The sequence below is a fragment of the Sciurus vulgaris genome, assembly GCF_902686455.1.
Source record: "Sciurus vulgaris genome assembly, chromosome: 15".
Classification (NCBI taxonomy): Eukaryota; Metazoa; Chordata; class Mammalia; order Rodentia; family Sciuridae; genus Sciurus; species Sciurus vulgaris.
Genome location: NC_136476.1, coordinates 20,324,893 through 20,338,042, shown reverse-complemented (window position 1 = coordinate 20,338,042; position 13,150 = coordinate 20,324,893). Strand labels below are relative to the sequence as shown.

The 13,150-nt window shown below is 45.8% G+C and overlaps 1 protein-coding gene across 4 annotated transcripts; it reads right to left on the bottom strand.

Moving 5' to 3' along the window:
• Positions 1-1,141: 1,141 nt before the first annotated feature.
• DMRT2 (doublesex and mab-3 related transcription factor 2) lies at positions 1,142-8,148 on the bottom strand. Of its 4 annotated transcripts, XM_079112198.1 has the most exons (5): positions 7,741-8,148; positions 6,420-6,981; positions 4,617-4,719; positions 2,846-2,925; positions 2,327-2,454 (listed from the first exon to the last, which is right to left on the bottom strand). In XM_079112198.1, exons 2-4 carry the CDS (start codon positions 6,942-6,944, stop codon positions 2,882-2,884), a joined length of 672 nt encoding a protein of 223 aa, XP_078968324.1. In that variant the 5' UTR covers positions 6,945-6,981; positions 7,741-8,148; the 3' UTR covers positions 2,327-2,454; positions 2,846-2,881. The 4 variants fall into 4 exon arrangements, with proteins under 4 accessions (XP_078968322.1, XP_078968321.1, XP_078968323.1 ...); XM_079112196.1 differs by lacking the exon at positions 2,846-2,925 and having other exon boundaries at positions 1,142-2,454; positions 6,420-7,013; positions 7,741-8,144; XM_079112195.1 differs by lacking the exon at positions 2,846-2,925 and having other exon boundaries at positions 1,142-2,454; positions 7,741-8,144.
• Between the last annotated feature and the right edge of the window lie 5,002 nt (positions 8,149-13,150).

Sequence of the window (13,150 nt, the reverse complement as noted above, 5' to 3'; positions counted from 1 at the left end):
AGCACAACAAGAGGGTAACAGGGAACTTAAAACAGGGAAGAAAAAGTGTGAGACTTGAGAAGCCACCCTCATGCTGTGATAAACATCTGCAGGCCTCAGCAACTGTCAGCTGAAGCCATTTAAATAGTCAATGCTTTTATCTCAGAAAACTACACTGAGATCTTTGACACTGATTCCAATGCAAAGGCAGAAAGCTGGTACCCAGGTACCAGCTGAGAGTTGTGCCTGAGCCTGTGTCTAGATGCCCATTTTCACCAACCTTTCTCAGACAGAAGACTGACACAAGAGCCAAAAGAGAATGCGGTACTGTCACGGGCTGAACTGACCACACCCAACCAAGGAATCTGTTTTGTGGCCCCTAATGACCTAAAATCATAAAATGTTCAAAGGAAACTAGAAATGTTTAGAGATGTTCCTTTCCTGAAACGGAGGCTTGACAGTCCATTCTATTTTGAATGTTACTAAAATTTATTTGCCTGAAATAACAATAAAAATTAAAAACATGAAAAAAGGAGGCTTATAGGCCCTCACACACACTCACAGCAGAGAAACCAGGGCCCAGACAGTTAGTAGAAGTTCATTCCAAGAACCCACATCATCACAGAAAAAAGATGTGGGTTCAAATTAATTTCCTCCAAATTTTTCTTCAAATCAATTCACTACATGAAATTACTATTCTATAAACATGGAAAAAAAATGCAAACAGCCCTAACCTTCTCCTTAAAGTTATTTTGGCCTCAGTCTTACACAGCTAAACATAGGTGCTCTTCAAAATGCAAAGCTAGGTTTGGAGATGAACTTCAGTGAGCACTTGCCTAGCATGATCAAGACTCTGGGTTCCATCCCCACCAGCGCGCTCACACACACACACACACACACACACACACACACACACACAAACAGACAAATTACGTGTGTGTGTGTCTGTGTGTGTGTGTGTGTGTGTGTGTGTGTGTGTGTATGAAAAGCTAATGAATTGTAAGAGTTTTCCAGGGAGCTCAGTGATCAGTAAGAGCCCTGGAAAAATACATAGAAACATAGAAAAATAAAGAACATATTTCATAAATACTAGCTTTTTCATCCTGACAAAAACAGCTATTTGCTTCAGCACTTACTGGGTCTTTTAAAAGATAGTGTTGATTTTATTGCTTTATGAAATGTTGTGCAAAGCATAGAACTTTACAATTTGCACATTAAGCAATGTCCATCTTTAAGTTTAAATATATTTATGTGATAATAAAAGGTACATGCATATGAATATATAGAATTTTTAGAAATCATCATTACTTACATTAGAAATTTCTTTACACAAACATTTTAACTTTAAAAAAAAAAAAATAAGCACATGGCAAGAACTGAGACTGCAGAAAATCCAGCTTTCCACTTAAGCAGCCTTTCACTGAGAGACATGAGTGATGGCAGACGAAGGCCTCTTAAGAATAGACTCAACAGAAAATGACAGCGGTTCATTCACTGAGAGTTTTGTTCCAACCTGTTTGGCTACAAAAAGGTCCTTTGCGCACCTATCTATTGTAAATGCGTACTTCTGACTCTCCTTGACCAAACATTCTCTGTGTTTCTTTGGGGTCTCTTCAAAGGCCTCTTTGACAAATGGTGTTTTCAACTCAGGACCTGATTTGTCATTAAGCGTTTGCTGGAATAATGAGTGGAATGGATTATGTTTAAGTGGCAGAGGGTGCCTGCTGTTTTCTTTGCTGATCTTGGTTAAGATGTGCCCTTGAGCTGCCAGGGAGTCCGAGTCAACAATGGGAGAGAAATTCCGTTGGGGTGGGGAAAAGGCAGACCTCTCCGGGACAACCTGGTGACCCTGAAGGTCACTTCTAGAGGTCTGGATCTCGGGAGTGTGAGGCAGCACAAGGGAACCTTCCAGTTTGGGTGGCATCATGTCATGTTCTGCACTGAGTCCATCCTGAACCCGTGCTCCCTTCAGGTCCCAGCTGGCCCCAGGTTTCAGGGCTTGAACTGAGGTGGTGGCATTTAGCAGGCATTGCTGGTAGAGAAGAGTGTCACTAATGGGGCCACACTTGGGCCAAACTAAAAATCGGGAGGACAGGGGGTACTGTCTATACGTCGTAGCCACACTGACATTAGAAGAAATTAGTTCCATATTCCCAGAACCTGAATACTGCATGGTGAGATCAAGACAAGTAGGTAAAAAATTGCAGAAGTCCTTGCTGGGCGGTTCCCCTGGGGCAGGACTGTAGGCACTTTTGTAGGAGTTGTATTCAGGTCCAGGCACCATGCGGTTGGGCAGGAACAAGGCAGCAGCTTGTGAAGTTTCCAGCATCTCCCTCTCTTTATATTCTCTCTCCAGCATAATGTTCTCCAACTCCTTGTCAGCAAAGGCCCTTCTTTTCCTCATCCTGTCACTAACTGGGGGAGGAAGAGGTAGGGTGCCTCCTAGGTAGGTCTCTGCTGTTATGGGGCGATAGCCTAAAATAAACAAAGCACAGGATAGAGATTAACAACTAGGGAAGAAAAATCTGGAAACTCAGAAGGCAAAAGAAACACCACAAATCAGCAGAACAACTGTGTACAGTTCAAGGTCACTAATATTTTTATACAGAAAGCACAACTATAGGTTTAATTTAAAATAGGTCCCTTTGGGGAAAAGGATATTCATTCTATAATTTCTCATTACTGTTGTTTTGTAGGTATAGGTTTGTTTGTTTGCTTTGACAAGTGTTCTCAAGTGAACACTTTATTGACTGAGATTTTAATATTCTTCCCAGATCCCTAGATATTAAGAGACAAAGCTTCCCATCTTGCTCCATTGTTTTATTTTCCATGTCATTTTTTTCGCTATTAAAAAAGATATCTATACCTAGAACTGATGTCACTTTTATTTTCTAAAGGTGGCTCATAGGTACACATTGATACAGTTGTAGAATAATCCAAGGAGAACTAGGAAAAAAAGAGAAAGAAAGTTAAAAGAGGTTAGTGAGGAGAAAAAGAAAAGAAAAAAAAAAGACTTAAGGAAACAGAGAAGCATAGAAAATTGAAAAGAGCTGTTAACTAGCCCAACGCGCTTTGCAGTGAACAATTTCATCAGGCCTTCCCCTGACTACGAGTATAAATAAAGCAAAACAAAACAAAATAAGGGGGGAGGGGGAAATAGGCCCTGCTATACCGAAAATAATAGGTTTAAAGCATTTTTCCCAAGCTCCAGTAAGGTTGGCCAGATACCAAAACAGTTGAACAAGTTATCATTAGAACACAGATTAAGCCATTGCACATTACATGAATAGAGACAAAGTCGAAAACAAAGATTAGTGTAACATAAATAGAATTCCTGATGGCCTAAAACATTTTGAGTATTTCATCATCCCCAGACACTTACCACTATCAAATTTGTTTGAAGGATTCATTGTGATATTGGTGTTTACATAGTGATAAACCCATCATGCTCATTTGCAAATAAAATAAAATTTGAAAATTAATGTTTCCATTTCTATGCCAAGTGTTTTCCAGGAAGTTATTTACTTGAATTCACTCTTCCATTTAAGTCCTCAAACTTCTTAAGTTGCTTTGGCAAAATTTCAGTTTATCGATGTGCCCCCTATGGTTATACATCTGTTTACCAAATTCATATTTAATTATGAGAACCTGCTCTAAGGTCAGAAGTGCACAACACAGGGTAGGACATGAACAAACTTTAAAACTTCTCCAGAACCAACCAAATTCAGAAGCCACACAAAAAAGCAGAAGTCAAATGTCTAAGGAAAAAAAAAATCTACTTTTCAGTTGGAATTTTATGAAGAATCAAGTAGAAACTAGTATAAAGTTAAATGTAAAGAAAATTTATAGAAAATGGCAAAGTCAATGTATTGCTGAGCATGTCAAAAGATAAATTTCATATCCAAATAAAGATATTTTTAGATAAGTAATATTTTCCAAAAAAAAAAAAATTAATGTATCCTTAGGCTTTAGACAAAGTGAAACCCTTAGGAGAGTTACAGATTTCACACTACTCAGTTTCAACCTCTACTCTGCTTGTTTGATTCAGCATCTTTTTCAGATTCTACAACCTTGACCATGATGACAGATAGTAAAATAAAGAGTGGAATAACAATTACCTAGATATCCAAAGAGGAAGATTGTACATTGAAAAATCGTGGACTCTGATGTCAAGACCCAGATGAGAGGTCTTTATTGGCCATGTGTAGCTGTTAAGTTCACTCTGTACATTTAGCTCCTGCTACAACTAAGGAAAGTGTGTGTGTGTGTGTGTGTGTGTGTGTGTGTGTGTGTGTGTGAGGGAGAGAGAGAGAGAGAGAGAGAGAGAGAGAGAGAGAGAGAGAGAGATTATTTCTTTCCTTCTTTGCAGAACTTCTGCCCCAGGATCAATTGGTGGTATATCTTGTACATCCCTCTCACACTGTTGATTTTTCATGTCCTCCATCTTAACTGTTAACTATTAAGCAGATGACAAAAATATTAGGATTATTAAGCTGATGGAGAGCAAAACTTTCTAATAAACCGTGCCTTCTCCTCAGATAGCTCTTTCAGAGGTTAATAAAGATATCATGTGCCTGAGCAATGAGAGTCACTCAACTCGGTTTTAAAAGCTAAAGGATAATTTGGCATTACTTTACCTTCTAAAATGCTTTTGGCCAGCAAACTAGGTGCCCTGACTTGCCTCTGGTACACTGCTTTGCGTTCAAAATTATTCTGTTTCCCGGAAAGTCCCTTCTTGTCCTGTAAACATAAGAAACAAAATAAAGTCCTGAAAGATTTTGTGTGTGTGAGAGAGAGAGAGAGAGAGAGAGAGAGAGAGAGAGAGAGAGAGAAAGGGAGAAGGAAGGGGTATCAGCAAAGCATTTAGAAACCCTCCCCCAGCCTAAATATATTTATTTTGTCATCCCATGTGAAAAAAAGATTTCAAACAAATTAATATCAGCCCTCCTGGGCAAGAAGCTGAAGGCTATCTCTGAAACTGACAACTGGTGAGCAGGACTCCAGGCTTTCCCTACCAGAGTCACTCACAGACTCGCCCCAGGAATAGCTGTGACCAGAAGTAAGAGGTATACTGGAGGAAGGTGAAATTCATAGTAAGGAGACAGTAGGAGCCCTGCTTCAAGAGTAGACTATTCTGGGTACACATCCAGTAGGCCAAAGATGCCCAGGGACAGTAATGAGGGATGGGTTTCTCTGAGAAGTGGGGTAGGAAGGATGGAGTGCTGGGTAGTGCGGGGGAAGACAGAGTCTCCAGAGTCTGGTTGTAAATTTCAGTTTGTTCACTGGACGACTGGGGTGCGCTTGAAAGCTCACAAAACTTTTGGAAGGAGCTGAGGAGGTAGAATAACGGTACTCCCTCCCTCATCCCTTCGGCCACCACCAGGTCGGTGAGATTCCGGGCCCTTCCACGCTCGCATCCAATCCAGCGGACCGCAGGGAAGTACAGAAATGGAGGGCCCACGATGACCCATGGCCATCACAGGAGTGGCCGAACGCCACGGTGGCCCTGAGCGCTCTCTCGGAGGCTTTCCTTGGGGATCACTGACTTTGCAGTATGTATGATGTCCCACTTGCCAGTCCCTCTCCACCAACAAATTCCCCCTTGGGCTGAGGATGTAGCTCAGCGGTAGAGCGCTTGCCTAGCAGGCGGGATACTTAGGGTCGATCCTGCCCAAGCTTGGGGGACCAGGGGAGTAAAGTCCTCTTTTGCCCTGAGTCTGGAAAAAAAGTTCAGGAAAGCCTGAGACTCCAAATGCAGGGAACCTGAAGTTAACCCTGGCTCTCTTCACAACCGGAGCCGCCGCGGTGGGAGGCCGCACCAAAGAGCCACTGGTTCTTTGACAATTTGCATAAACAGTAGCTGCGGGCACCTAACTCCCTATGCACTTTTCCTCTCCTCTGTAACCCGGGTAGAACGCTAACTCCAAAAGCCAGGTAACCGCGGAAGCACTGTCCGCAAGCACTGTCCGCACTGCGTACTGAGTGTGCTCTTCCTCTAGGGGATGCGCGCTATGAGTACGCAAAGAGGTTTTCACATTGTGACAACCACTCTCTTTCCCCTCCCCGCCGCAACATCACCAAAATTAACTTTAAAATGTAAAAAAATAAAATAAAAAAAATAAAACGATCTTCTCATAACGACTCAAATAGGCCTCATTACTTTCTAGGTGTCTATATCCATCTCTATGTCTCCTTCCTTCTTAATACAAAATTTTCTTTTACGCCAAGTACCCCAGTGAGGTCCAGCGCTTTCCCTCCCTCCTTCCTAACCCGAAAGTCCCCTGTGTGCAGATTGGTCTCCATCACCCTTTCACGGAAGTGCCTAGCGCTGAGAGGGCCTAGGCCAACACCAAGCAAGTGTCAGATTCTTTCCGGCCGAGATTATCGTGGTGGCCAGAGACGCACAGGCGAAGCGCGCCCGGGGCCTGGTGGGTACGCACCTCGGTGGCCTGTTGCCTCCGGAGCGCCACCTGGGCGGCCATGACGCGCTGGCGCTCCACCACCAGCAGGCAGTTGGCGCACTGGCAGTCTCGCCAGCGGCAGAATCGCTTGTGCCCCTTGAGACAGGACACCACGCCGTGGTTTCGGCAGCGCGCACACTTGGGCGTGCGGCTCAGCTTGCGCGGTTCCGCGCTGCCGCCGGCGTTCGCGCAGCGCTCTGCGGGCCCGGCAGGGACTGGAAGGGCCTGAGGCGCCGGCGGCGGCCGGGGCAGCAGTCCCGGGTGCTGTTCCGGGCGGCCGGGCACCCCCGGGGACGCTCCTGCCTCTTCGCCGCCGCCCTCTTCTTCCGCGTCGTCGTCCTCCTCATCATCTTCCTCGTCGTCCTCACCATCCCCGTCGGCCGGCGAGGGGCTGGGCCCGGGCGGCGTTGTCGGCGGCGCCCCGCAGCCGTCCTCCTCCATCTCCAGGCTCTCCACGTCAATCTCCCAGTCCCCGACCCCTGGGCCTGCCTGCCGGTCGGCCATTGCGCGTGGTGACTCGCTTGGCTCCGCTGCGCACACTCTGGGGAGACACAAAGAATCCCAAAAACCCACCTGCCTCCATTAGGAACCGTCCCTGAGATTTTCCTGAGTTTTAGGTCTAGAGTTTCTTGTCTGCTGGGTTATCGCCTTAATGTATCCTGTCCTCTACACGTCTCTCCCATGTCTGTCTTGTTATCTCTAGGGATACCAGGGATCCGAAACTCAGCGATGATTATATTTTATTAATTCCAAATACTCTGAGAGCACCTGACCTTTAACATGAGCCCTCTTTGGTTTGACACGACTTTCTGGACAGTCCCTGAGAAACTCACTGATTCCAAACACATACATATTGTGTCCAACTAGGCCAATTTAGGCCATTTGTCAAGCTTTCCCATATCCAACAAGCATGGCCATGATGAATATAAAAATATGGATGGAAGAATTAGCTTTCTTTTGATTATAAGGGACCCTTCAGATCTACCACTCCTTTTATCAACCTACAACACCACAAGTACTCCTCTATGGACTTGAAGAGATCCTCTCATCACTCCCCTACCCCGCAAATATTCAGTTGAAAATCAACATTATAGTGTCATTAGTTAGAATGTCATTAGCCAGAGACAATGGAAATAAAGATGCAGATGCCCATCTATCATCAATAGTACTTGGACGGCACAGGGTTCTATGGACCTAGGGCTTGGTTTGTATCTTTAGAACAAGGTATCCAAGTAAAATAGCAAAGATAAGGAAAGATGATTTAGCCCTCCCTGAATCACAGCGGCATCAGAGAACTCACCAACTCTTTGAGGCCCGGGCTAGCAGCCGAGTCAAAAGATATCCAGCTTGAAGATCTGGTTCTCAGGCTGCAGGATGTGCATGCAAACAGAAATCAGGGTCGCACCCCTTGCCAAGAAATCGGGGGTGGGAGTGTGCTGACTGCTGGAGCCCCCAGCCCACTGGATAGTGGGGAAGGATGGGAGAGGAAGAGGGGAGGAGGGGAGTCAAGTCCTCAGCAACCTCGCCCGACACATCCCGAACACAGCAAACTTCAGTTCGGTCCTCCGCAGCCTGGGGCGTTTCACTTCGCTGAGGCCGCTTTCGGCTTCCTCTGACCCAAGCTGGGTGGGGAAAGGTCGAACAGCGCCGGCTCGACTCAGACCTCGGGATCCGGGAGCAGGCACAGCTGCGTTCTACGCCGAGTCACTCGTTGCAGTCTCCAGCCTCGGCTCCCCTTCCTTGTATTATCCACTCTGGTCCCCGAGCTTCGAGCCCTCTGATTGGCCGGATGTTAGGCGGTGTGCAAGCTGATTGGTCAAGGCTCGCCGGCCCGGCGCCCTCCTCCTCTGTGCGATAGAGGTGCTCCTCCCGGCCGAACTCCGCCAGAGTCTGCCCGCCCGGCCTTCGATGCAGCCGGGTCTCTGGTCCTGAAGCTAAATCTTAAGTGTGACGGCACCTGCGGAGAAGAAATCGCCATTTGTCTCACCGACTAGGAAATGGGCAGAGACACACTCTTACGAATCCTGTTGTCCACAACAGAAGGTAAAAGAGAAAGAGAGAGAGGAGAGAGAGAAGCTAGCATTAGTCCCTGCGTTAGCAGCATCTCCAGTAGTTCTGCGGTTCAATCATTGAGCAAAGTTGGGCGCGGAGATAAGGCCACTGCAATGGGGAGCACAGCGGCATCCTTTTTTTCTCCTGCAAACGGAAATTAATGGTTATCTTGCACCCCAAAGCCTAGTTAACAAATAACCTGTGGGTGGTTTTGTGGGTAGCTGCTCATCCTCAGAAATGCAAAATAGGTCATTAATTTTCATTGAGCTTGTTAGGCAGGTGGCCAACTCAACTACAAGTTTACTCTTTTCTGCCTTCAATAGCTATTACAATTAACTTTGGAGAGAATGGAAATGCACGCCTCTAAGAAATATAGTACAGCGGAGTAGCTCCAAGAATGCATTTAAACAAAGCGTTTTTTAAAAAGAAAAGAATTACTTTTTGTGCATAAATGTATTTTTTTTAAAACTTTCTTCCGTCTCCCTCAAAAATCCTTCACAAAATGTTTAAAACAAAATAAAATTTCCAACAAATCGAAAGAATTAGTCCCCTATTTCAATGCTGTATTCTACTTTTGAGCTTAATATTTAAAATCACATAGAAGCTTTTCTAGTCATCTTTAGTCAAGCCCTCTCAAGTAGGATCAGCGTAGGAAACAAATTAGGAAATCGAATGCCCTTGTACTGAGCACATAGTAGGCCCGCAATAAATATTTGATGAGTGAAGGAAACTGCGTAACTGCTTCTAATATTATTTTTCTCTCTTATCAGAATGTTAGAAGTTAACCAGGCTCAGAGAAGTGGGAAGAAAGACTATTATGGAAGGACTGAAACTGGCGCTAACAATCAGAAACGCAGGTATTCTGGAGCCCCTAGTGATGTTGTTAAGTTCTTCCCTGGCGACCAGATACTTAATTTTCATTTGTGCTGATGTTTCTTCCCAGCACCGCTGGCAATGCCCAGTGGAGGAGACTTATTCCTTGAGACTCTTCAGTCTCTCTAGGGGTCTCAGAGACTAATTTGGGAGCGCTGCGCGTTTGCTATAAACACCAATGAGTTTTACATTTTGTGTAGCTTACCTCATAAAATGACTTTTTTTTTTTTTCCACCTCCGTTGGAGCGTTTGAATTCTTGACCACAGCACAAATGTACTTTTATCCCTGTTTTTTCAGTGACGAAACTAAGTTCAGAAATGAGTCCTGATTCAGCCAGCGGTCTCGGGGAGAGTCATGGATTGGCGCAAGCACTTTGGTCCTACTTTGGCCTCTGCTCTGAAGTCTCAGAAATTTCGGCGGAGGATCTCCCAGCTCCCGGTCAGAAAGACTCACAGTGGGTTTACCAATTTGTCATAATTTATTCGGTTTTTGTTTCGTTTACTTGCCTGCACCACTTCTGATTTTAGCACTTGGAGTTAGGAGTGGTACCCCTGTAATAGAACCTAAAACGTTTTCTGATTGTTTGTTTATCAAATAATTCTCATTTTTCCGTATTTCCCAATGCTAACTACATTTCTACATTTACAAACAGGCGTTTCAGTTCTTGTGCCCCGCAAACCTGTTTCAAGCAAATTATATACTTCCACCACCTCAGCAGATTGTGTGTGCAGGGGTTGGCAATTTTATTTATTGCTTTTAACCCAAGCATGGGGGTAAAGATGAAATCATTAACCCTTCACCAGTAATCTTATATGTTAACAAAGTCCAGAAAACAGACTTGCTACCTTTGGTAACTAAATTGAGGGGAAGCGGCACAGTGGGAGGAGAGAGGGAACAGAAGAAGGAAAAACTGTTTCCTAAACTGAAAGTAAACTACTAACTGAGCAGCCCTTGAACTAGTTTGAACTCTGAAAACTATACAGAGAGAACAGTGAACCATGACAATTGAACTCAAGAGGGGAGAAAGGATTGGGGTGGGGGACCCTAGAACAGTGGAGCTGACACCTGGGACTTGGAACAGAAAAAGAAGACAAGTCCACAGGAATGTTCTGGCTGAGTCGGAGCGGGCCTTCCCCCTGTGTCCACTTCACGGGGCTTGCAGATGGGAAAAGCAACATATTAGAGCTTCCTGGAGGAGCTGGGCTGGTGGTTTCCAGGTGGATGGACCCAGGAACATTTCCTGTCCAGCACTCCAGCACCCCCTCAACTCCTCAGCAAGAGCCCCAGCTGCCCTTTCTAGACACCCTGCCTATCTCCACGTATTCCCCTCCCAGCCTGTCCTTCCCTCCCTACACCCCCATCTGCCTCACTTGGGGACAAGCAGCTGTAACCATGATCCTGTTGGATTACACTCCATCCTCCCGCCCTGAATGCCTCCAGAGAACCAATCTCCCACTAATCTCCGGGAAGTGAAATGGTGTGGGGGAGGTGGGTTAAGGTTTTTCCTGGGAAGAACTTCAGGAAGTCTGAGAAGCTACCAAACTGAATTGGAAATTATGTGCATTTTTCTTGGGGGGAAAATGATCATATTCTTGATCCAGCTATGAAAGGAATCCACAGTTACACAAACTGGTTAGTAAACTAAATATTCAGAAGAAATAGAGAGTCTGGGCTCCAACTTGTTCCATTTCCCTGTGGCCCTGGTCAAGTATTCTTCAGCTCCTCGGTTGCCTCATCTGCAAAATGGGAAGGGTCGCCTTTCTTGGCCTGGCTCCTTGTGAAGGCTCAGTAATAATGAGGATAGATCTTCTTCCTCATAGTAGGAGCTCCTTTATAGACATTCCTTTCCTCATGAGGTGACAGTACCAGCCTGCGGAGGGCGTGACTGCGAAATGCTTCTCGAGCTTGACTGAAAGACAGGGATGCACGCAGGGACTCTGGCTCTGCTCTGGAGGTCTCTCTCTTAAAAGGGGTCAAGGGGAGACCAAGGATGTGTTCAGTGAAATTCTTTTGGCTTGTAAACCGACACCAAATTACAAGGTACAATTCAGAGTCCCTCTTGCAAATTACCAAGCCCAAAGCACCTCAGTTGACACACCAAGTGAATCTCCGTGGGGGTGCGTGAGCAAGGCGCAGTTCCCCCCATGCTCCACTTTCCCTTTCCCCAAATCTCTCTTGCCCTGCACCCTTTCTGGTCCTTGTGCAACTCCACCCCATGACCCCTTTAGCAAGTCAACCAAGGGAACCCGAAACCAAAAAGAGGAGGGAGTAGAGTTCTTTTTCTTTTCTTGGTGTGACCCTTTTTATCTTTTATCTTTTTTCTTTTCTCCAAACACCTCTCCAAAAATAAAAACTAAAATTAAATAAGCGAAGGAAGAGCATTTCAAATTGTCTTTCACTCACTCATCCAATACCTCCGGGCTGCTCTGGAGCCATGCAACTTGGCTGCCCTACTCCCAAGTGCTTGCACCTTTCACAGAGCCCCGGCCGCCCCTCTGCAGGTTCCCAGCCCGAGCTCCGCGCGGGAAGACCAACCCAACCACTCCTTGGCCGGGGGATGCAGAGAAGGATCCATAACTTTCCTTTGTACCTCCCCTCCCTCAACTGCAAAATGAAATTAGTCTTAGAGGACTTGGCAACCTGACACGGTGACTCGCCCATGCTGAGCATTCAGTACTTGAGAATTATTTGTATTATTGTTATCATTTTATCTCAACGAACTGGCCCATAGAGAGCTCCAGACTGGGGGAAATTCAAGTCCTGATTTCCTCCCGACTCCGCCCAAATGCCCAGCCTCTCCGGTCTCGAGGTGCAGAAGGCGGCCGGTGGGAATCCTCCCCCTTTCTACCACCAGCTCAGATAGCTGTGCTAAATCAACCTGCAGAACCAGGGGTGGTGACTGATGTCTGGAAACTTCTGGGCATCTTGTAGAAAGACTTTTCTGTGGCTAGTTTTGGCTCTGGTTTCTCCAAAGATGACCTCGAATCCACCTCTCTCGTGGAAAGCTACTCTTAGCATTGTACAGTCTCACGACTTTGACCGGCTGTGGATGCGGCGAAATAAATAATCCCAGATGGGAATGCAAAGATATGATTTCCCAATTTATTTTGCGTAATCAAATATACGACCTGTCACAATCAGTGGGGGTGGAGGTGAGGGAAGGGAACTTGGGGGAGATAACTGTTCTCCACCGGGCTGCTAGAATTCTCCCTTTCCCTGAGTGTCCAAAAGCAAAGGACAAGGTGAATTGGGCTCACATCGCTCCACCGTGGGGAGCAGGGCTTAAACCAGAGATACTGAAGACCCTAAGGGACACACTTAGTCCACGCCCTTGGATTTTCACATGGAAAGACTCAGAGGAGTTCATGGAGGACTGAGTAAAGGGATAGACACAGCTACATAGTGGCTGTGAAGGATCAAAGAGACCACGTTATTTTCCCTCCAGCTTGATGTCTTCATACAGTTTTTGTTTGGGGGTTTGTTTTGTTTTATTTTGCTTTTTGTTTTTTGTTTGTTTGTTTTTAATGTGCCCTTTGCTGCAGGATATGGAGTCAGATGCATGGACTGTGAAGCAATCTTCCCTCCATATCTGAGGGGTCTATCTGCCAGCCTGCCTGCCCCAACTCCCTGCAATTTCCAACCTCCTGCTGGGGAATGTGGCTCAATTCACTTGGGGATCATACAGCAGCCGGAAGATGAGGCAACTGCAGACTTCCTTGACTTCTCAGTACCCATTCCAAATAGTTCTCAGGGGAGGTAGAGATTAGGGGTTGTATTGGGACCT

What these genes read in the sequence shown, in the direction of transcription:
- DMRT2 (XM_079112196.1), bottom strand. Translation starts at nt 6,944, where the DNA reads ATGGCCGACCGGCAGGCAGGCCCAGGGGTCGGGGACTGGGAGATTGAC. An exon ending in GGAGGCAACAGGCCACCGAG is followed by an intron (nt 4,720 to 6,419) that starts GTGCGTACCCAC and finishes TTATGTTTACAG; the next exon opens with GACAAGAAGGGACTTTCCGG. An exon ending in GGCCAAAAGCATTTTAGAAG is followed by an intron (nt 2,455 to 4,616) that starts GTAAAGTAATGC and finishes TGTTTATTTTAG; the next exon opens with GCTATCGCCCCATAACAGCA.